The following is a 24,374-nucleotide window of genomic DNA, read 5'->3' on the forward strand; positions in this document are numbered from 1 at the left end:
GCCCCAAACAGCACCACCACCTGGAACCTAAGTGTTCAAACACAGGAGTCTAAGAGGGTTCTTTCACATTCAAACCACAAGAGAGGGTAATCTAAACAAGATAATTCTTCAAATCAGTCTAGTAAAAACATTCTCTTGTTAAAATAATTTAGAATTGTAACATACTTTACTTTTTCTAATTTTTCTTAATTATAAGAAAGATGAACAAAAACTCTTGAATCTTTGAACACTCACCCTGTGCGAGATTGGCCAACCTTATCACAAATATCCAAGATGAGGCCCCAGTCCTCAGCAGTATTCAACTCACTAGTTGCTTTCTCTGTAGATTAGAAAAGAATATTGTTATAAAATGTTATCACATTCAAATCACCAAGCTGTAACATAATTAAATCTCAACCTCAAACCCAAATAGTTGTTAGCACTATTATTAATCAGATTTTGATGTCCATCTCTCACAGGAACAGGTTCAATCTATCACAAGTCTTTCCCATTCACACTTCAGTTGCTCTTTATTTCACTTGAAAGCCATTCATCTTTCTTCATTCAAATCTACCTCTATCTGCAAAATGACTACATAAAGAAATATTTTTATTTTCAGAAAATTCTTAGCCTTACTTGGCAATGAAAAGGACATGGACTAAGGACTGACATATACACCCATTCACACTCACAGCAAAAATCAGTCAGAAGCTTGATATATTATTAAAGACATCAACAGAGACAGACAGATTGGATTTAAAAATAAGAGCAAGATGAACATAGGAAGCTTTCTTAGCAGCAAGTTTTCTAGTAATACAGATATAGAGGGTGGCCAATATAGAAGACATAAGAAAAGAGGATCAAAAAGGAATAATAAAGCCTTAAGAACAACTGAGTTACTACTCAGTAATACTACTGAGCTACAAGGAACTTCACTCTAGAAATGAAAGAGAACAAAGAGAACTGAAAAGGTATGGATGCCAGCTACAGTGACACACACACCTCTAATCCGAACACTTAGCAAGCAGAAGTAGCTGGATTTTAGCATTCAAGGCCAATCTGGCCTACACGGGAAAATTCCTGGCCAGCCAGAGCTACATAGGTGAGACCCTCTCTCAAAAGAAAATATAAACCGTAAAGAGGAATAAATACAAGCTGATTAAAATGTAGGTTGATCACTACTTGCCTTCCTCATGCAAGAAAGCTAGCAACTACCAATGACAGAAAGAGAGGAAGTTTGCTTTCTGGAGATCAAACAAAGCTTTTCTGGACTAGTAGACACCAAAATAGTAGAGATGGACAGAAAAAATAAAGGAAGTATTAATTCTTGACCCAGCATGTAAAGAGAAAAGATGCCATCACAAAAAGCTGGGTGAACTGAAAATGTAGTTCTTTCACTTGCCACCAATTGCTGATTCCAAAACTACAAAAACAGCAAAAAGAAAGAATTCTAATGTAGCACACATTCATCTATCTCCATAAGAACCAATGACGAGCTGGAGGACCCAACATAACAGACTGATGGAGGCTCAATGAGGACAAGTCAGAGTACTTAAAAGCCAAGGGTAAAATCATGGGGTCCACACCTCTGTAATCTCTAACTGTAAGAATTACCCAGGGAGTGTATTTAAACTCACGCATGGAGAAATAAAACCATTTTGAAAAACAGTCAACATTTTACTAATAACTAATCAAATCAGTTTTACCAGAGATTAACTCCCTTGAGGTAGGAAAATTCCTAACTCTAGCCTCCTCAAGTACTCCACTCGAAGAGGAGCATCCATCTACAGTTCACCCTAGCTACACTACTTCATATAATGGGGCAACACTAAGAAGCATTGGTAAAGTTTATGATCCAGAGCACAGGCTCATTAATGTACTTACCACGATGTCATGCTTCTCTGATACACGACTCAGGCCTATGCAAAAATCACTAAAGGTCTAGAGTAGTTCCTATTCTCTAGTACATAATGTTGGGATTTTAGCAAAATTTTACAAGTCATACTAAAAGACAAAAACAACCTGAAAAGACATGCAAGCTTGAGATTCTGACTGATAGATGGTAGAATGCTAGACTTAACAGGCTTGGAATTCTGAAACTATGTTTAATATGTAAGAACAGCCTATAAGAGCCAGGCGTTGGTGGTGCACGCCTTTAATCCCAGCACTTGGGAGGCAGAGGCAGGCAGATTTCTGAGTTCGAGGCCAGCCTGGTCTACAGAGTGAGTTCCAGGACAGCCACAGCTACACAGAGAAACCCTGTCTCGGAAAAAAAAAAAAAAAAGAAAGAAAGAAAGAACAGCCTATAAGAACAAGACAGCAGAAGCAGATAAAAGTTTGAAGAAAGAATAAAAATGAGTATTTAAAACCAGAAATTATAGATAGAAGGGTTAATGAAATTTCTCAGTCAGTGAAGTTGTTTGACATACATTCATGAGAACTTGAGTTTGATCCACGATACACACATTAAAAAAAAAGATGATAATAATGATAAACTAGGCATGGTGATGCACACTTATAATCCCAGTTCTGAGGAGACAGAGACACAGGGGTCCCTGGGGCCAAATGGCCATTCAACCTAACATCAATGAACTACTTTAACCAGTAATAGAACAGACATTCTTCTCTAGCTCACATGCAAACTTACCAATATATACTACATCTGAACCATAATATACAAGTACTAAAAATACAAATCATACAATGTTTGCTCAGATCACAATAGCATTAAACTAGTAATTACTGAAGAATCCTAAATACATGGAGAAAATACTTCATTTAATTAATTTGTCTTATGTGTGTATGTGCGTGTGTATGTATGTGGGAAGTCAGAGGACAACTGACAGAGTCAGTTCTATGCTAACACCACATAGATCCTGGAGATGCAACTCAAGTCATCAGACTTGAAAACAAACAGTAAGCCATCTCATTGGCCCTAGGTTTTTTTGTTTTGTTGTTGTTTGTCATTGTTGTTCGTTTTTGTTTGAGGGTCTTTATAGGATCTCATGTAGCCCAAACTGACTTGAACTCAAAATGTAGCTGAGAATAACCTTCAACTTCTAATTTGCCTTTCTCTACTTCTCAGCACTGAGATTACTAATGTATCACCATGCCTGGTTCATGAGGTTCTAGGAATCAAAACCCAGGGCTTTGTGTTTGCTAGACTATCACTTTACCAACTCTGCTACCTCTTAGCCCAATACACTTCTAAACAACATGAATAAAAAATTTTAAAGCCTCTGTAGTGGTGTGAATAAAAATGGCATCCATAGACTCATATATTTGAATGTTTAGTGGTACTATTTGAATAAATTAAAAGAATTAAGGGTAGGGGGTATGGACTTGTTGGAGTAGGTATGTCCTTGTTGGAGGAGGTGTGTCCTTGTTGGAGGAGGTGTGTCCTTGTTGGGGGAGGTGTGTCCTTGTTGGAGGAGGTGTGTCACTGGGGTGGGTTTTGAGGTTGGAAAACTCCAGTCTCCCCCAACTCCCCCCAAACTCCCATGCTTGTGGATCCAGATGTAGCGCTCAGCTACACGTCTCCAGTACCATGCCAGGCTGCTGCCATGCTCCTTTCCATGATAATAATAATGGACTATCCTAACCCTCTGAAGCTGTAAGCATGCCCAGAATTAAATGCTTTCTTTTCAGGAATTGCCATAGTCATGGCATCTGTTCACTGAAGTGAGAAGTTTGGTTTCTTAAAAACAAAAACAAAACAAACAAACAAAAAACAGAAATATTATGAGAATGTGCTTTTGTTTTAATCCAGGTATGGCAATGTGGGGCTACTATAGACTGTGGGCAGCAGCTGACTATGATTTGCCTCATGCTCCGGCTGGGGTGTGATTTTGCCAGTTGCAGATAGTTTTTGGGACTGTGTGGTTTGAAATTCCAGGGACTTTTCAGAAAACATATGAATGCTAGGGCCCCAAGAGGTGGAAGTAGGGGGGTAGGGGAGACTGTTGGTAGGTTGGTTGTTGTTGGTCACAATTTGTTGAGCAGCCCCATGCACAAAGAAGAAATTAGATATCCTGACTGTAAAGACCAAACTTGCGCCAAGAAACTCGAAGCCTTTAATCAGCAGGAAGTAGTATATATAATACTAATGTCACCCCCTTTCTAATCCCTGACTTTACTCAGCAATCTCTTTCTTTTCCTATCATTTTCTCTCTTATCTATGTTAGGGGTTGAAAGGATAGAAGAAAAGAGTGGAGAAGGGTAGAAGAAGGACCCACAAAGTAGCAAAAGACCAGCAACTCCTCACAGCAACAGAAAAGTGACCAAGACAGCCTCTGAGCAAATAAAAAAATATAAAACCACCTAAAAATAGAAAAGCAATTTCTAACTAAATAAATCAGCATAATTGTTTAAGATCAACCAAATCAATATTTCTAAATAAATACATAATTAAATAAGTCAACATAACTGTTTAAGATCAACCAAATCAATATTTCTCTATGGGAGCTAACTATAAAGAGATAAAAGGTACTAGTAATAGAAATCAAAGGAAAAAGCTCATAAATATTCCAAAATAAATATTGCAAACTCTATGCTCACAAATTTTATCACTTGGATGAAGCAGGGTAACTTTTTAAAGGTATATACCCAGACAAAAAGAAAATAAACAGGCTACCTATTAAGAAAATTAAACCAATAAAATTAATAATCTTTCAAACAACAAAGAATCAGGCCCAGTTGGGTTTATCAGAGAATTCTACAAAACATTTAAGAAAAAAAGAATACATCAATTCTCTACAATCATTTGCAAAAAGACAGAAGCAGAGAGAATGCTTCCTAACTTAGTAATGCTTCTAGAGTTACTGTAATATTCAAGTTAGGTAACACTATTACTTGCAAACTATGAATATATCCTTTCCATAGTTACAAATGCAAAAACCCCCAGCAAAATATGAACAAACTGAATTCAATAATGTTTAGAAAAATCACATACATTGACTAAGTGAGATTTATTCTAATCATGCAGGACTGGTTTAACACCAAGGCTATCATTTTCTGCAACATGATTAGAAGACTTCTTTATACTGGAGGTGATGGCACACACCTTTAATCCCAACACTTGGGAAACAGAGGCAGGTGAATTTCTGAGCTTGAAGTCAGTGGGGTCCACAGATCAAGTTCCAGGATAGCCAGGGCTAGACAGAGAAACTGTGTCTCAGAAAATTAAAGACTTCATGTGTTCTGTTCAGCTCAATATTTAAGACTAAAACAAAATGAAGAGGGTTGAGGAAAAGACTCTATAGTAAACTGACCACCAGAAAAACTTACTAAGATGAAGTTCAAAGTCAAGACCTAACTCTATATTATCATCATTTCGTGTGTGTGTGTGTGTGTGTGTGTGTGTGTGTGTGTATGTTTTAAGTATTAACCAGGGGCAGTTAGCCAAGGATATCAGCTGAGTGTTCTAACATGAAAATAAGAAAAACACATATAAGTGGGAAATAGAAAAGAGAGAGGAAAAAGAGGTTAAACAGAAGCTATGTTCAAAGGTCAAAGCTGCATACATGCAAAAAGTAACTAGTCCGGATTAGAACACTGGGATAAACAACACAGATTTAATTTTTTAGCCTGACACAGATCAACCAATAATGCTAAGATTCTTATTTGGGTTTTTTTTTAATGCAGACTATTTTTTTATTGGATATTTTATTTACATTTCAGATGTAATCCCCTTACCCCATTTCCCTCCTGCCCAGGAATGCCCTATCCTATCCCCCCTCCTCCTACTTCTATGAGGATGTGTCCCCCACCCACCCATTCCCACCTCCCCACCCTCGAATTCACACACGCACGCACGCACGCACGCACGCACGCACGCACGCACGCACGCACGCACGCACGCACGCACGCACAGCATCCAGACTTTATAGAATTAAGGATCTCCTCTCCCACCTATGCCCGACAAGGCCATCCTCCCCTACATATATAGCTGGAGCCATGGGTCTTTCCCTATGTGCTCCCAGACTGGTGGTTTAGACCCTGGGAGCTCTGGTTGGTTGGTTGGTATTTTTGCTCTCCTTATGGGGCCACAAACCCTTTCAGCTCCTTCAGCTCCTTCTTTCTCACTTTTCCATTGGGAACACCATGATTAGCTGTGAGCATCCGCCTCTGAATATGTCAGACTCTGACAGACCTCTAAGGAGACAGCTATATCAGGCTCCTGTCAGCATGCACTTCCTGACATCCACATCAGCGTCTACCTTGGTGTGAATCTAACCAAGCAAGTGAAAGATCTGTATGACAAGAACTTCAAGTCTCTGAAGAAAGAAATTGAAGAAGATCTCAGAAGATAGAAAGATCTCCCATGCTCATGGATTGGCAGGATTAATACAGTAAAAATGGCCATCTTGCCAAAAGCAATCTACAGATTCAATGTAATTCCCATCAAAATCCCAACTCAATTCTTCACAGAACTAGAAAGAGAAATTCTCAAATTCATTTGGAATAACAAAAAACCCAGGATAGCGAGAACTATTCTCAACAATAAAAGAACTTCTGGAACAATCACCATCCCTGACTTCAAGCTGTACTACAGAGCAATAGTGATAAAAACTGCATGGTATTGGTACAGAGACAGGCAGAAAGATCAATGGAATAGACCTGAAGACCCAGAAATGAACCCACACACCTATGATCACTTGATCTTTGACAAAGGAGCTAAAACCATCCAGTGGAAAAAGGACAGCATTTTCAACAAATGGTGCTGGCTCAACTGGAGGACAACATGCAGAAGAATGAAAATTGATCCATTCTTATCTCCTTGTACAAAGCTCAAGTCCAAGTAGATAAAGGACCTCCACATAAAACCAGATACACTGAAACTAATAGAAGAGAAGGTGGGGAAGAGCCTCGAATACTTGGGCACAGAGGAAAAGTTCCTGAACAGAACACCAACGGCTTATGCTCTAAGAATTGATAAATGGGACCTCATAAAATTGCAAAGTTTCTGTAAGGCAAAGGACACTGTCAATAGGACAAAACAGCAACCAACATATTGGGAAAAGATCTTTACCAATCCCACATCTGATAAAAGGTTAATATCCAATATATATCAAGAACTCAAGAAATTAGACTCCAGACAACCAAATAACCCTATTAAAAAATGGGGTACAGAGCTAAACAAAGATTCATATTTGTAGTTGTTAGTATTCTGTATAAACTCCACCTCCACAGTTACCTGGCAGTGGCCAGGTATGTTCCTCCCCAGTTACCTGGCAACAGCCAGGTAGGCCTGCCCACTATAAAAGGGGCTGCTTGCCCCCTCCTCTCTCTCTTGTTCTATCTTACTCCGTTGATCCCTGCCTGTAGGCTCTCTGTCCCCCTCTCCCCTCCCCCTTCCTTTCCCCCTCTCTCCCCGTGGTCATGGCCGGCCTCTACTCCTCTACTTCTCTGCTCTCTCTCTTCTCGTTCTCTTCCCTCTGCCCCAATAAAATCCCCCTCGTGGAACCGTCTGGTCTGGAGTTATCTATCCAAGCTGTGCTCGAAAAATCTTTTCATTGGTGCCAAAACCCAGGATACGAAGACTTCAGGGACCTCAGCTACTGTGACCTGTGTAGGATGGACGCAACGCCACTGCTACACCATACAGTAACTGCCTACATGATCCCAAGAAAGATTTCTTGAGCTAGAAGCAAACCCTGTCCTTCCCTGAACCTCGTTCTAGGACGGCTCCCCTTGGATGGGACAATTCCCCTTTCCTCTTGAGACAGTTTCTCGCCGCTGAGTACTCCAGGCCAGGCCTGGACAGACTGTTTTCTCTCAGGAGCACTGGCTCTGACCTAGTCCCCAGGTGTCTCTTCCAAGGGCCAGTCTTTCGCGACCTTCCCCCTTCGCCTCCTTCGTCATTTGCAGCTGCCTGGACACACTCAGTTCCATCGGTTTGCCTGGAAAGCCAGCAGGTTCAATACTGGGCTTGCTCCCTCCCCCTTCGCCTCCACTGCAGCCGGTCAGCCAGTTCGCCCGCTCCCTTCCCTCTGTGGTTCTTAGCTCTGCTCTGGGTCTTCCCCTTACATCCTGCTGCCTGGGACATGTAAAGTGTCAATGCCTTCCGCCACAAAAACTAACGTTGTAGTGATTCGGACGTGTTTACTTTTCCTAACTGCAGCCGCCAGAGTCACTGGGCAGCAACTTCCAGATGCTAGCAGGAAGTCCCGCCCTGTCACTGCGCCCACAGACCTGACCCGTCCATGGCACCTGTGGCTCACAGCTCTAACCTGCCAGCCGTACGATCTAGCTTTTTTAGCCAAAATGTTTCTGTGCTAATACAAAATTGTACTTTTCTCTTCCTATGCAACCTGCCCATGTTACTTAAGACTTTCCTAACCTGTCTCAATAGATTTTTACTACTATTTTTACTATTGAATTCTATTCAGTTACAACCAATCTTTATGGCTCTCAGTCTTGTCAGAAGTCTGCTAACAGTATATTTTAAGTTTATGGCTGACAGAATGCCCAAAGCCTCTAACAGTTACCCAAGATGGTTTCAGAAGAATTGAAAGCCAGACTCCTAGAACATACAGCCTGGATTGTATGTGAACAAACACAATGGTACGCCCTGAGTCAAATGACTTGGTAAATCAAGGTAAGTCATTTCTCATGTCACGAGTATCCATTCCACAGAAAAAAGCCCTGTATCTTCTGTGCTTGGAAGCCAAACTCACTTCACCCAAGAGACTATGGAAACCACGGGAACTGTTGGCTAATGGACTGTCATTTTTTTAAAAATAATATATAACTGGTAGATTATTGTTTACTCTTTATCAGACTTCTGACTACATAGACAGCTAAGTTTTCACAGATATTTTCTGTTACCTCATTACCTAAACTCAGCTGCCATCAATTAAATGCTTCATATTTCCTCTTCTTGCTATCCCACTGTCCTAAATTATCTGAGTTCCTATAAACTTGCTTAACTCTAATAAAACATTCCACTATACGATCCAACAAAGGCTCATCTTAAAGACTGCTCGTGTTGTTAACTCATGCTGTTATCTCTTTTGTAAACTTATAAGCTACAGGAAACCCACTCAGATCTACCTCTCATGGACCAAATAGATGCCATCCAGATAAGTAAAGGTCCCACTCACTACCTATTACAAAGGGTGAGATACCTCTGGGTTTCAAATGTACATCTTTAAAAAAATTTTTCTTTTAAGTGTTCTTAATTTTATTTCCTACATCTTGTCAAGTCCAGGTGCATCCAGAACAGCTCCAGAGAAGCAACCTCCAGGCGCTTCATCTCCTGTCACACACAGCTGCTTCTACTGGACCTGTTCCTTCTGGCCTATCCTCAGACGGCTCGCTTCATAGACCCTGGACAGCAGAAAACAGCCAGCTCTCCTAAGACCGGACAAACATCCCCCATTCCCATTCTTCTAGGTTCCCCCTAAAGACACATCGCCCCCAATGCCAGCAGGAAGTAGCCAGATTTCACGACGACCCTATTCCTGCTTCACCATCACCTCTTTCTAATTTCTCTCTCTCTCTTTTTTTTTAAATTAAACCAAAATGTGGGGATGTTAGTATTCTGTCTAAACTCCACCTCCACAGTTTCCTGGCAACACCCAGGCATGCTCCTCCCCACAGTCACCTGGCAACAGCCAGGTAGGCCTGCCTACTATAAAAGGGGCTGCTTGCCCCCTTCTCGCTCTCTTGTTCCTCTCTTGCCCCTTTGGCCCCGCACCTGCAGGCTTCCCTCTCCCCTCCCTCTTCCCTTCCCCCCTCTCTCCACGTGGTCATGGCCGGCCTCTACTCCTCTACTTTTCTGCTCTCCCTCTCTCCTCTCTCTCTCTCCTCTTCCCTATCTCCTGAATAAACTCTCCCTCGTGGAACCATCTGGTCTGCTGTGATCTGTCCAAGCTGCACATGAAAAATCTTTTCAGTAGTACTTGGTCTTTCTTAGTGCAATGCTAATTCAAGAACACTCCCTGTTCAACAGGTAAAGGAGATATTGCCAAGTTTAAAAACAGAAAATTCTTTCAGGCTTACAAAATGGTCCATACCAGAGCTGTCATGGTCATAGCATTGCTCAAGTTATAAACACCTTGCAAGAAAGGCATCAACCCACAGGTGTTAGCAGTACACATAGTGCCTCTGCCTTGCTGTCTCTATCACCAGTGTGGGGTTGTAATAACAAATATCTGAGACTGGTTGCTGTAGTAGTCCCATCTGGAGACTTCACAGTAGATTTTAACACACTGGTCACATAATTTCATGAAACAGGAAGCCATGGAATTTTAGAAAACAGGCTCATTTTAAAATATAAACAAATAGCAGCTCGTTTTTACAAGAACAAATCCAAGTTCTGTAAGAACTACGTTCATCTCTTCCAATAACTCAATTACTTCCCTCTTAAGTTCCACCTTTTAAAAGGTCCATCACTACTCAACTTTGCCATAGTGGGCACCAAGTTTCTAGCTCATGAATCTGAGGGCCATACTCAAACTACAATAGTGTTGCATAATCTTTTAATATGGAAAATAACAAAAACAAGTTATTCATTAATATGTAGGAATACACAATTTTTAAAACATTTTTGGATTCATTTAGGCTCAGAAAATGATACCCCAAAGCAAAGGCCTCATATGCCATTTTTTATGTTTTCCTCCACCTCAGTCTCTCCTACCCCTCACTCTGCCATGATCAAAGCCATAAAACTAGATTTCTTCTTTCCAAGGTTGCATTATAGAAACTAAAAGCCATTCTTTCCTTTGTCAGCTGTAAAAACTAGGATTACTCTAATCTTTTCTCTGTCTAGGAGCTGGCCATAAAAACTTTAAGATCATCATTCCAGAGGTGTCCTGGTTCACACTCAGAGGATCTGCTATAGCAGAGAGGAGAATCATCTCAACAGGTAGGTCTCGGTAGGTTTCTCCACTCCCTCCATTACCATTAGCTCAGTCTTTCTGTCCAATCACTTTTCTACATAGCTGTACAAATACGAATTTTAGCATAAAAATGAACAGAACCCCAGATGTCTGAGACTTCAGTAATATGGCTCCCATGTCAAGAAAAATTATTATCACAACAATTTATTATGTTTATCTCTTGTAACCTACCTTAATTTCTTTTTAAGCAACCCTTGGATTCATTAAAGTGCAGGCTAGCCCTGAATGTATAATCATCCTGCTTCACTCACCCTAATGACAGGAAGACCACTAATATCACTAATAAGCACCACCATGCCCACCTTAATCTGTTTTGATACAAGGGATACAAACCACCACGATACTATCTTAGAAACAGGATCACCTACTCTTCTCTACATTGCTAAATTGATTTTATAGGAAATTACAAAATCTAAGTATATATTCAAGAAAATAAAATGGATTTCTAGCTCATTCCAGGTCATATCTAAAGCAGCTTACAACTACAATAACAAAGGAGTTAACAGACAGAGACCTAATATAAAACAGGAAAAATGTCACAAAATGATGATGATCAACACAATTTAAAAGAAAAGTAAAGAGTGGTGGGGAAGAAAGAAAAAATCAGAAAGGATGTTGGATGAATTTAGAAACTAAAAAGAAATGGGAAGACCTCATTTCTTTCTACTTAAGGAGTAACACATAAAGTAATAAAAACAGAAAAGGATAACAATGAATCCAGGCTGGCTGTTGTACAGACCACTCTCTAAAACGTTGAAATAATAAGACACAAATACTACACTACTATGTAACCCATTAGAAGAGGTATTTGTATTGATTCAAGAAACATCAGAAGGCCAAGAGTCTTGAACAAGCAAACAATACAATCAGATTTGGGCTGTTAGAAAAAAGAATCATTCTCCACGAATATAAAAGCAGCTTAGAAAAGGAAAAAGAAGAAAACAAAAAAATTGATGAAACTGTCATAACTATGTGGCTTGCTTAGAATACAAATACAAAATGCTTTTTCAGTTTAGTTCTGATTGAGGACGACCTGTTTCAAACATACCTGCAATTATTCAGGCATCCAAAATACATTCTAGGTTCCTTCAAAAATAACAATTCTATCTTAAGTGTTTCAAAACCCATGCTCTCTGCCTAACTGTTGAACAAATGCTAAGGAAGTCCCACACATAAAATAAAACTTCAGTATTTAAAGCCCTGTAGGACCAGACCTCAGCTGCTTTGAATCCCAAGAAGGTTTGAGTCAGTCTGTACAGCTATCTCTCAGTCTAACATTTACTTCATCTTTGGAAACCAGTTGTTACTTTGATTTAGTAGTACATTTTAATAATTAATTCATCTTGGACTAGTAGCCAAGCAGGCTACTTTACTTTTTTAAAGCCAAGCACTTAAAAAAAAATGCCTATGTGAATACATCTAAATGAATCAAAATGACACCTATTTAAAAGTTTCATGCTAACTGGAACTGGAACTAACAGTCCTACTTTTGATCAACTATACACTGCTTGTTATGACTTTACGTCTCCTAAATTGATGTTTCCTAAAATGACATTTCCACGAATGTATGGTGTCTTAGGTTGGTTTCTATTGCTGCAATAAACACCATGACCAAAAGAAACTTGGGGAGAAAAAGGTTTATTTGGCTTACATATCCATCATAGTACAATCGAGCAAAGACACAGCAGGACATGGAGGTAGGAACTAAGGTAAAGACCATGCAGAAATGCTACTTACTGGCTTTGTTCTTCATGGCTTGCTCAGTTGCTTTCTTATATACTTGATAACCACCTACCGAGGGATCACACCCCATAACTAACCAAGGTAATGCCCTACAGACTTGCTTACAGGCAATCTGGATAGAGAGAATTTTCTCAGTAGAGGTTCCAAGGAAGGAAGGGAGGCAAGGAGGGAAGGATAGAGGAAGGGAAGGAAAAAAAGAAAAGAAACTCATCCAACCAGAATCTATGGCATAATCCTTAGCAAACACACCAAAGACTATAAATTCCCTTCTCCACATGCATACAGAGGATCAGCATCTGACTCACATTTGCTCATGTAAATCAGAAATGCATGTAGCAGACATAGTGGTGCATGCCTTTAATCTCACCAACTGGAAGGCAGAATTAGGTAGATCTCTAAATTCGAGGCCATCTTGGTCTACAGAACAAGTTCCAGGGCTTCCAGGGCTACACTGGGAAATCTTGCCTCAAAAACAAAGAAACAAACAAACACCCCAATAATGCATTTTACAGTTCTGAACTAATTGTTTCTGATGCTTCCTCAAGATCAACCAAATAGTGGCATAATTCTTCTCAGCTCTTGAAAAAAAATCAAATTATTTTCTAAGTCAGAAGAATATAAATTACCAATTGAGCAAATGAACCAAAAATTATTAATTTCCAAGCTAAAATCAGGAAGTGAGGGGAACACACTAGACACATACATACATACATACATACATACATACACACACACACACACCCATACCTGCTTCTAAAGAATTCAAAAGCTATGTTTTTGTTTTTGTTTTGTTTTGTTTTCTGAGACAAGGTGTCTCTGGGTAACAGCCTTGGCTGTCCTGGAGCTCAGCTCTGTAGACCAAAATAGTCCTGAATTCATAGAGACCCTTCTGCCCCTATTTCTTCTGAGTGCTGTGATTAAAGGCACATGCCAGCACAGCTGGGCTTATTTTATCTTTAAATTATCTCTGCAGTTGTGGTCTGAATGAAAATGGCCCCTATAGGTTTATTGGAAGTGGCACTATTACAAAGTGTGGTCTTGTTGGATGGAAGTATGCCACTGGGGTGGCCTTTGAGGTCACATATGCTCAAACTAGGCCCAGTATTCTTCTTCCTGCTGCCCACCAACCCAGATGTAAAACTCTCAGCTACTCTCCAGTACCAAGTCTGCCTCCACACTGCCATGCTTCCAGCTATGACAATAATGGACTAAACCTCTGAACTGTAAACCAGACCCAATTAAAAGCTTTTCTTTGTAAGAGTTGCTATGGCTATGGTGTACCTTCATAGCAATAGAACACTAAGACAACAGTCATAAAGAGGAAAGTAAGGATTTTCTAAAAGTACTCAGTAGAATCACACATTAATGCTTCAAATGAATTTAAAGTCTTCTTAACAGATTAGACAAGTTTTTACTGATAAGCAGGTGTGGTGGTTTGAATACACTTGGCCCAGGGAATGGCATGATTAGGAGGTGTGTGGCCTTGTGAAGAAAGTGTGTCACTGTGGGGTTGGGTTCTGAGACTCTCCTCCTAGCTGCCTAGAAAACAATCTTCTGGCTACATTTGGATCAAATCATAAAACTCTTGGTTCCTTCTCCAGCATCATGCCTGCCTGGATACTGCCGTGCTCCTGCCTTGATGATAATGGACTGAACCTCTGAAACTGTAAGTCAGCCTCAATTAAATGCTGTCCTTATAAGAGTTGCCTTTGTTATGGTGTCTCTTCACAGTAATAGAAACCCTAATTAAGACAGCAGGTATTTCTGATTTCCTAAAATTTAACTGTTGAAGATGTGAGAAAGTAAAGAAATGGGACAGAGCCCATAACCCATAACCATCATCCTGTAGAAAAGGGATTGTCATTTGTCAACTTCAAGATGTTGTCTAAAACTGGGCAATGGGGGCTTGAGACAGTGTTATAGTATATGCTATGTTTCAGATACTGGGCTCAGTCCTCAACATTTAAAGACAAAGAACCAAGCTAGTGACAAGAAAGCTAATTAAAGTCAGAAAAGAGATTTATCTGACCAAACACAGTTGCATTAAAAACAATAAGGAGTAGAAATGTTTAAGAAAGAGATAGAGGGCTGGAGAGATGGTTCAGTGGTTAAGTGCACTGTCTGATCTACCAGAGGACCCAGGTTCAATTCCCAGCACCCACATGGCTGCTTACAACTGTCTGTAACTAACTCTATCCAGTTGTAGAGGATCCAAAACCCTTACACAGACACAGACTACAGACAGGCAACAGGGAAAACACCAATACCATTACATAAACAGAAAGGAAGAAAGAGAGAGAGGGAGGGAGGGAGGGAAGATAAGACTGCAGAATTAAAAAGAAGCCAGGTCAGACACCAGAGCTCCACACCTATAATCCCAATATTTAGATGCAAAGGCAGGAGGATTGCTTCAAACAACAGCTCGCTTTACAGAAAGCCTTTTGATCTGTCAAGGTTTCACATGAAGGCACAGGGGAACCAGAAAATTTGAGTTGTTATAATTCATCATGAGTTCATATTAGATTGTAGAGTCAATTAAAAATATTTTAATCAAAAGGATTACATTTACATTCCTAAAACACAACCAAACATCACTAAAGAAGAAAACAATTAGAAGCTTCTATACTAATCTAAAAGGTATTTACAATGGTAAATAACTTCCCAGTTGCAGAAATAGAAGGATAGATTCAAGGCAATTAAAATAAAGCATATACACTATACCAGTATCCTGAAGGGACATGGTGGGTTCATCTATTACACAGTCAACAGTACATATTTGTTGTCAGGAATGTAGACAATTACAGCAATGGAAGTCAAGATGTCACACAGGCTACTGACGTATATAACAAATGATGTCTAGTCAGAACACCTGATGTCTAGTCAGAAAAACAAAGGGAAAAAATATTAACTAATAAAAAAGTTTTAATACAGGTTTGAACAAGCTGAAGTTCAGGTATATGAAACATATTCTATACCAGTAAAGAATTAGAATATGAAGTGCTTTGACAAATAATCCTGATAGCAACCTGAGATATTTTTATAACTACTTACAACACTAGAAAATGAATTCAAAGGAGTTTGATCCTGTTTAATACAAAATTCTCCTACTCACTAATAGTAAATACTATAGGAGCAATTGAAGGTCAAAATCAAGAGCTCAGGACAGTGCTTCTCAACCTGTGGGTCTTGAACTCCTGGTGAACCTCTATTTCCAAAAAAAAATTAATATTATGATTCGTAACAGCAGCAAAACTACAATTATAAAGTAGCACTGGAAATAATTTTATGGTTGTGGGGGTCACTACAATATAAAGAACTTTATTAAGGGGTTGCAGCATTACAAAGGTTGAGAACTACTGCTTTGGAGGAATCTGACTGTGGTTTATGATGCTGACTGGACTAAACAAAATAAGTAAAAAGTACATACAGTGGATTAACAGTATTCATGACATGGACTGGTCAAACAGTTTGACTAGAAATACATACTTTTTAAAAACTAATTAATTGATTGATTAATTAGTTTGGTTGGTTTTAGGCAAGGTCTTGCTATATATAATACCTTTGCTTGACCTGGAACTTACTAGGTAGACCAGACTGTCCTCCAACCAGTAGAGAACCACCTACTTGCCTCTGCCTCTTGAGAGCTGGGATTAAAGGTGTAGGCCATCACACCTGGCTGCTAACTTACTACTTATTCTAAATACTAAAAGCAGTATTTATCAGAGACAAAGGAATGATTCAAAGACATTTCTTATTGGCAGTAGGCTTGTTTTTGCACAACTGTCACTTAGCAGGCAAAGGCAGCACTTAGGGAGGCAAAGGCAAGCTTGGATACACAGTGAGACCCCCATCTCAAGAAAACAAGACTAGGGACTGAAGGGTTTCGGTTTCCTAGCCAATGAAAGGCCCTGAGTTAAATCTCCAGCACTGAAGGGAGGGAGACACATACTTTTTATATTTTAAAGGTTAAGAAGGTAGAGGTAAGCAGATCTCTGAGTTCAAGGCCAGCCTGGTCTATAGTGCTAGTTCTAGTACAGACAAGGCTACACAGTGAAACCCTGTCTCAAAAATCAAAAGTCAAGATGAATGACACATACAAAATCTCATGTTTTGCCAGATGATGGAACAAGCCTTTAATCCTAGCACTTGGAAGGCAGAGGCAAGTGGAATTCTATGAGTTCAAGCCTAGTATAGAATTGAGTTCTGGGACAGTCATGTTAAACAGTGAAATCCTGTCTCAAAAACCAAAAGTCAAGATAAATGGAACATCATAGAATAATCAAATAATGAAAAGAACATCATGGAAAGGTAAATTCAAATTTCTAATACACTGATTTTTAAGTGGTAACTGAACATCAAACTAACAATCTAGAAAATTGTCAAGTTAGTCATTACTAGATAAATTATGGGGTTTAGTGAGTTTTAGGAATTGCCCCTAAGGTACGAGAGACAAGACTAAAACATTCTTTATGAAGTTTATGCCATACAAGACCAGCAATTGATGAACTTAATGTTAGAACTATAAAGAAAATAAGTAAGCAGTAGTGAGTAGAAAACAACTGGTGATTTGCTTTAAGAGACAGTAGCTAGAAAAGCCTCTCAGAAAAATTTTGAACAGAGTGCCCAAGTGATGTGATGGACATCAAGGCCTTAAAATGCCTAAGGGAACATTAACATAAACAAAGAAAATGGCCTACGAAGCTACAGTGGCAGAAATGCTTGGAAAGTTCAGATCCAAGAAGCTTGACATGATAGGGAATCCAAGGATCAGAATCATATATATCTTTAGGTATTACATATAGAAAATTACCACAGATTTTTTGATCAGGTAGGTGACCTTACCCAGTATTTTTTTTTCAAAGAGTAATGGCTTTTATAAGTGAAACCTTAGTAGAGGAACAAAAGCATAATAAAAAAATCCTATCACAAAGCCCCTGCCACAGTCTCTGAGAGGGCTGAGATATGGCTGAGTATAATATTGAGCTAACAGATTCTGGATACAAGTTAGGTAGAGCCAAAAGATCTTACTGACAGAATGGGTGGGAAGCATGAAAGAACCAACGTGACTCTTAGACATCAGAACTGACTAACAGGAAAGATTAATGACTCAATCCTGAGACGGGCTAAGATGACAGAATGAGAAGTGGGAGGGGAATACATGAGTTTTTCTAGACTCCTATCAAAATCCAGTGGAAATATTCAGCAGATGGATGCCTAAATCTCCAATACTGACACAGACTATTTAAACTTGTGAGTAATTGGAATACGAAAAGTGTTCAGAGCTGTTTTAAATCTTACTTCACAAATATAAAAAACTTTTTTGTTGGTTTTCTTTTTTTTTGGGGGGGGGTGTTTTCTTTTTCGAGACAGGGTTTCTCTGTGTAGCCCTGGCTATCCTGGAACTCACTCTATAGACCAAGCTTGGCCTCAAACTCAGAAATCCACCTGCCTCTGCCTCCCAAGTGCTAGGATTAAAGGTGTGAGCCACCACTGCCCAGCAAAAAAATTTTTCCTAAGTGCTTTTTAAACACTAACTCAATTCTCTTACCAACCTTATAAGCTAAGAAACATTGTACTTTTGTTTCTTTGACTTTTGCAAATATATTTTCGAGGAACCATTATATTTCCTATACTCCATATTTAAAGACAAAGAAACAAAGGTTCAGCAACTAGCTTAAAGCCACATTGCTGATAAGGAGCAAGCCTGAAACCTGAATTTAAGAAAATCACTCCAAATTCTAAACACTAAGTCTCATAAGACTCTAAGAGAACAAAGTGTCAATGGAGAAGAGGTTTTATTACTGCTCAACATTTGGACACTGAGAAAAAGGGGAGGGGGAACTAAAAAGCTAAGCAGAAAACCAGAAAGAGTTGGTGACCTACAAACCTATGGACAAAGCACAGAAGAAAAATGTAAGATATCAATAAAAAACTGGATGAGGAACTGACTGTTGGAATTGGTAAATACAAATCAGTAGGGAGCTCGATGGTATAAATTATCTTTATAATTCAAACTGAATTTTTAAAAAAAAGTCTAACAAGCTTAACATATTTTCAACTCAACAAGCATTTATTCAAAGCAAACTATGTAGCAGCCATCAAACAAGGAGCAAAATATAGAACACACTGATATGTAATGTTTAATTTAGTAAAGACAAAAATGCTGAGATCTATGTTAGATGGGGGAAGGTGAAAATTACCATATTTAAACAGCCCCAGAGACATTAAATCATGACTGAAGACTTTTAAAGTCATGACTGGCTGTGAGATGTTATTGGCATCTACTGAGTGAAGAGCAAATACAAAGTTAACACCCTACACTGTATAGCACATAACCTCCTTAAGAATTTTATCTATTCCAGACAGTCAATAATGCTGCTACTTATAAACTCCAGGTCGCAGGAATCAGCAAATAATTCAGGTACAACAAGTCGGACTCTAACTTGACCTCAAAGCATGAGGACATATATGTAGAAAGACAGATGAAATAACAGAAACAAAAGCATAAAGGCAAGAAGAGGCCTGTGTTTGGACTGGGCGGCGTAGGTAGCAAGAACAGGTTTAACATTAAGAAATCCATCTGAATCCACTGCAAATGTAGGTTCAAAAAAGATCAGAAAGATCACATATTGGTCCCTGGTTCCATTCCTGACACCACGAAAACTGACAAGTTAGGAGACTATAAGTGTGACTGCAGAAAGCAAGATTATATAGGATCACTACAGGTGCTGGGAACAGAAGCAGCAGGTATTGTTTTATTATAAGCATATGTCCTAAAGACTGATGTAACAAACTGTAAAACTGCCAAAGGGCCGCAATGAGATGGTCTTTACGGTCAATGAACACTGTGTTCAGTAAGTACTGGTGCTAAGCACTTATTAAACACAATTTCCCAATTCATTACTTATTTAGCATTATTGATGATTTCTCAAGTTCCATCCACAGCTCAGATTCAGAACATTCAATTAAATCACTATGAACCAGGAAGAAGTGGCAGTAGTAGGATTTCCAGTTCGCAAAATTTAAAATTCATCTTTAATAAACAAAATTCATAAAGTAACTCTCACAAGTTATCCTTACATTTTTAAAAATATAGTTATGGTTAAATTCAGCCTATGGGACTGGCTGGTATTGGTTCGCTTTCATTCTACACTATGGCACCAGTGTAGTTCAGTGTCGTGCATTCAAAACATCCCAAAATTCTTTCAAGAAATTCAAATTCACGCCAGAAAAACAGATAGTCTGTTAAATTGGTACGATCGGTACCTAATAGCAATGATTCAGAGAACAACAAAAATTTAGCATTTCAGGCCCCTTCCTAGAATCAAAATCCTCTTCCACACTTCTCAACGGCAGAAGCCCAGCCTGAAAAAGGCATCCCAAAGGCTCACGTCTTCAATGGCGTTTCAGTTGTTGTCAAGTAATCAATCTTCATCTCTTCCAACATTTCAAACTGCCCATACGTAACTAGACCTCTGTCCTCCAGGGACCGTTACAAGGGCCATTAAAAAAAAAAAAAAACCCTTTAAGTAACCTTACCTAAAACATTTTGCTAGTTTCCGATGCTTTCCATTGGGCCAGGCAAATACTTTGGCGATAGAGCTTATAATCAATCTGCTCAAGCCAAGATACGCCTCAGCTCTTCGCTTTTCTCCCAGAAGCCAAGCCCCAGCGGCAGATGGCTTCGTCGTCTGCTCCTCCCGAGGCAACCCTTTACCCCAAATCCCTTAAGCGATCCTTTCAAAGCTCCCCCTCCTCAAGGCCCATTAGAGAGGTTCTAAGTCCCATTTCTTTCAAAGAGGATGCGCCAAACGCTCAACCCTCTCCCAACTCTGAGCGAAGGGGCCCCGGGAGAGAAGAACATGAGCTCGGCCTTGGGAATCCAGAATGAACGAACGCAGGGGGTGGGTGGGCGGCGTGGGCTGGCAGTCCCTGGGGGAAGCCCACCAGGGACGGTGAAAACACTTACCAACATCCTGGTCGAAGGGGTTGGTGGCAAAGAGAGGCATGTCCGCTGCGTGCCGAGGTGTCCCCAGGGACTGCCCCTCGACACCGCGGGACTCAAGGTGTGACGGAGAAAGGAGGCCCCTCAGGTACAAAAACAGCCAGTGAGTCTGCCAGTGCAGGGTCCTTCTCAGCCCCTCCTCTCACCCACCCCCAGCAACAGAGGCGGCGGCGGCGGCGGCAACAGCGGAGAAGCTGGACAGGCCCCCGCGCGGGGCGTGTCGGGAATCTAGGCGACTTGAGCGCTGCCTGAACGCTGTCTTCTCCAGTTCTAACTAGAACCCGCTGCCTGCTACGAGACCCAGGCGAGGAGCCGCCTCTGTCGCTTCCTCTGCTGAACTTCCGCGTGCCCGTGGGGTCAGAGGCTACGTTCTCGGCTTTTCCGTTGCCCGAGCGTCTCGGGAGGACGAGGTCCTTCAGGCGCGCCGAGGCCAACTAAGAGCCACTGGAGTGAATCAGAGACTGGGAAAGGGAGAGGGTTCACTTTAGGTCCAGCCAAGCCCTTAATTTTTAACTCCTTGAATTTATTCGGTGGGTTGTTGTGATGTTGCAATCCCTCCAAAAGATCAGACAGTCCTTTGGGTTATCTGAGTAAAATGTTGAGCGCGCTGGTCTGAGGGGTCAAGGAAGTTGCTGGGATTGGAGTCATGTGAACTGGTGGAACTGCCTGGAATCCCTTGGAGGGGAGTGTCGAGGCGCGCAGCCTCCGGAGAGGCTGAGGTAACGCTGGCTCCTTACCCAGCCTGAGATCAGAGGGAAGCTTTCTGGGTGTCGGCTCCGACTGACTAAGCCGTGCAGTCACTGAGTCGCTGGAGTGACTGGAAGATTAGACCTTCGCAGCCCGAGTTAAGCACACACATCCAGCAGCAGAAATAAAAAAATTAAAAAAAAAAACACGAAAAATGAAGCCAGACATTGATGAGGACTCTTGGCAACTTAAAATGTTGATTTGGTGATCTAATTTGTACATGTGTGTGTAACACACGCCCCGCACCCCACACACACACACATTGCCCTCTAAATGATGTGAAATCTAAAGAATCATCTCTTGGAAATATTATGTAAAGTTAGCAAGCCGATCTTGCACACGCAGTGAGATTATGTAAAATGTGCCCAAATAGGGATACTTAGAAATGAAGCTTTTAAACTGATAGATGTCAACAAGATTTGTGTAACAGTACTAACAACTTGCTTACCAAACAGTTAAAGTCGAATTTTGAAGGGAAAACAAACTAAAGCATCGGTTATTGTTTTCAGTCACTTAAAAATAAAAGAATCCAAGGGATAACAAGCAAAGTTGCCTGATGGGGTATAAATTAACATAACATTCTTAAGAGAAACGATGGAAATATATAGCGAGCTTTTGGAAATGTGCCTTTGGTTCCAGTAATTCTGATTTTCAAAATTTACATAAAGACAGTCTTTAAAAACATGAACCAAGATATTAATGGCAGCGTTGTTTACAACATTCAAAGCTTTGATGACTGCTAAAATGTCCGACATTAAAGAGATTGGACAAACTCTTCTTCGTGTCTGTTTCCTCACTTATAAGAAACGGAAATGAAAAAACTATTGAAGATTAAATTAGTAGAAGCAAATCCCTTGTAATAGTGTCTAGCATATAGTAAGCACTCAAGTGCAATCAATAGTTATAATTGTACAGCTCAAATAGAGCGTCTGTGATATAGAAATTATTTAGCCATTGAAAGTAACTATAGATCTGTAGTTACATAGGTAGACATCGGAGTACATAAAAATGTAAAAGGTTGTAAAGACTGACTAAGTATGTGGCGCAATGATGGAGTACTTGTTTTTTTTGTTTTTTGGTTTTTTTGTTTGTTTTTTTCTTTTTTTTGTTTTTTTCGAGACAGGGTTTCTCTGTGTAGATCTGGCTGTCCTAGAACTCACTCTGTAGACCAGGCTGGCCTGTCTCTGCCTCCCAAATGCTGGGATTAAAGGCGTGTGCCACCACCACCCGGCGGAGTACTTGTTTAGAACGAAAGAGGCTCTGAGTTCTGTCCTTAGCACTGAAAAAAAGAAAGCCTACAAATACATGTGAAGTAAGTTCTGCAGTTTTTAACAATATGAATGAAAATATGAATGACATGATTATCTCTGGACAGGATCTCTCTGGATAATTTTTTGCTTATGCATTTTATATTTTCCAAGTGATTTAACGATGAGCATGATTTTTCTTTCAAAAGGGCGGGATTAAAATATAAAAATGTAACAAATATCATACATTAAAGCCGCCATATTCTTAACATTTTGAAGTGTTTGTGTGTCATTATGAGAAATATAAAATCTTCCCACTGTTGGAATGGGAAGTAGAATCTCTTAATAGACTTTCTCTTGATTACTGAGCGGACAGAACTGTCAACTTATTCATTTAAAATGATGAGCCTGTGCCTTAGGTACCTAATCATAATTGCCCTGACTCAGAGCCAGATGGTTATGAAAACATATTTAGACATGCTTATAATCCAGTAATGAAACTGAATTGTTATGTTGCTAGCAAAACAGTACTTTTCAAGTTTTAATCATCAATATGTGAAAATCAGGAATAACATATATTAGTATTGGTAACATTAACCATATATTCTGACCTATAAGAATGCCTTCACTATTAGGGATCTTTATGATGTAATATGCTATGAAATAGAGGTTTGAAAAATAAGAAATGTTATATGTACAAGAAAAGCCAAATATAAAAGGTGGCATAGCTTTGTATTTTGGGGTTAACTTGTCATATTACCTAAAATACTGAAATTACTGGTTTTAATAACAGTTTCTTAAAAAACATTTTAGAGACTTGATTTCGCATTAAAATGTTTCTGTAATACAGTTAATAAATTCCACGGTTAATTTTGAAATGTTACATCCCTTTAATCAACTTGATTTTTAAAACTGTTCTATATTATAAAGATACCTGTGTGTAAAATGGAGTAGCTCCAGGAAAAATTTCTGTTATTATAATAATCCACAATTAATACACTCAACCTACCTATGTGTAAACCATTCTCTATATTACAGTCAGAGTGATTTTTCTATAAATGTGATATCATTCCTTCACAACTCTTACATGATTCCTCAATCAGCCAATGATTCAATAAATATGTATTAACTCCTTATATCTTTGAGGTATCTATATGTTGGAAACATTATAGAATACGTATCAAGAAGAGAGTCCTTAAGTTATTGCCCTATTATAGGTATGCAGAGAGTCTCCTGCCTTCAAAGTTAATCTATTTTTTAACACATAGAATTATTAAGGAAAAGTGAGAAAGAGTGTTTAAGAGTGGGAGGCGCTCCAAGGAAGGAATATCTAACCTTAATACTACTATTACGTTCTTAATGAATTGGCCCCGATTGCCCCTTCACTTCATATATTTTAGGTTTTTCTGAACTACGACAGCAGTCCAGATGTCCCATGCTTCCATATCCTAAAACAGACAACATGTATCACTCTTGTTGTATTTAGAAATCTCTGGACCTTCTCTGAATTTCCACTTAGGTATCACTGACAAAAGCATTTCCTAACTCAGTACATGATGACTAACAATATGTCATAAATGTTTACTAATTAATTGGTTGAGTGGTCACTTCTTTTTTTTTTTTTTTTTTTTTTTTTTTTTTTTTTGGTTTTTCGAGACAGGGTTTCTCTGTGTAGCCCGGGCTGTCCTGGAACTCACTCTGTAGACCAGGCTGGCCTCGAACTCAGAAATCTGCCTGCCTCTGCCTCCC

The 24,374-nt window shown here is 39.6% G+C and overlaps 1 protein-coding gene across 1 annotated transcript in view; it reads right to left on the reverse strand.

Annotated features, from left to right (window-relative positions):
* The window catches only part of Stam (signal transducing adaptor molecule), a 56,849-nt gene extending 36,034 nt beyond the window's left edge, over positions 1–20,815 (reverse strand). The window contains exons 1-2 of the mRNA XM_028764847.1: positions 20,596–20,815; positions 235–319 (exon numbers count right to left, since the gene is read on the reverse strand). Coding sequence (XP_028620680.1) covers positions 235–319; positions 20,596–20,635 — 125 coding nt within the window. The 5' untranslated portion in view covers positions 20,636–20,815. The remainder of the gene's footprint in view (positions 1–234; positions 320–20,595) is intronic.
* Positions 20,816–24,374: the final 3,559 nt, after the last annotated feature.

This window comes from Grammomys surdaster, unplaced genomic scaffold, assembly GCF_004785775.1.
Source record: "Grammomys surdaster isolate TR1022 unplaced genomic scaffold, NIH_TR_1.0 146, whole genome shotgun sequence".
NCBI classification, from domain to species: domain Eukaryota; kingdom Metazoa; phylum Chordata; class Mammalia; order Rodentia; family Muridae; genus Grammomys; species Grammomys surdaster.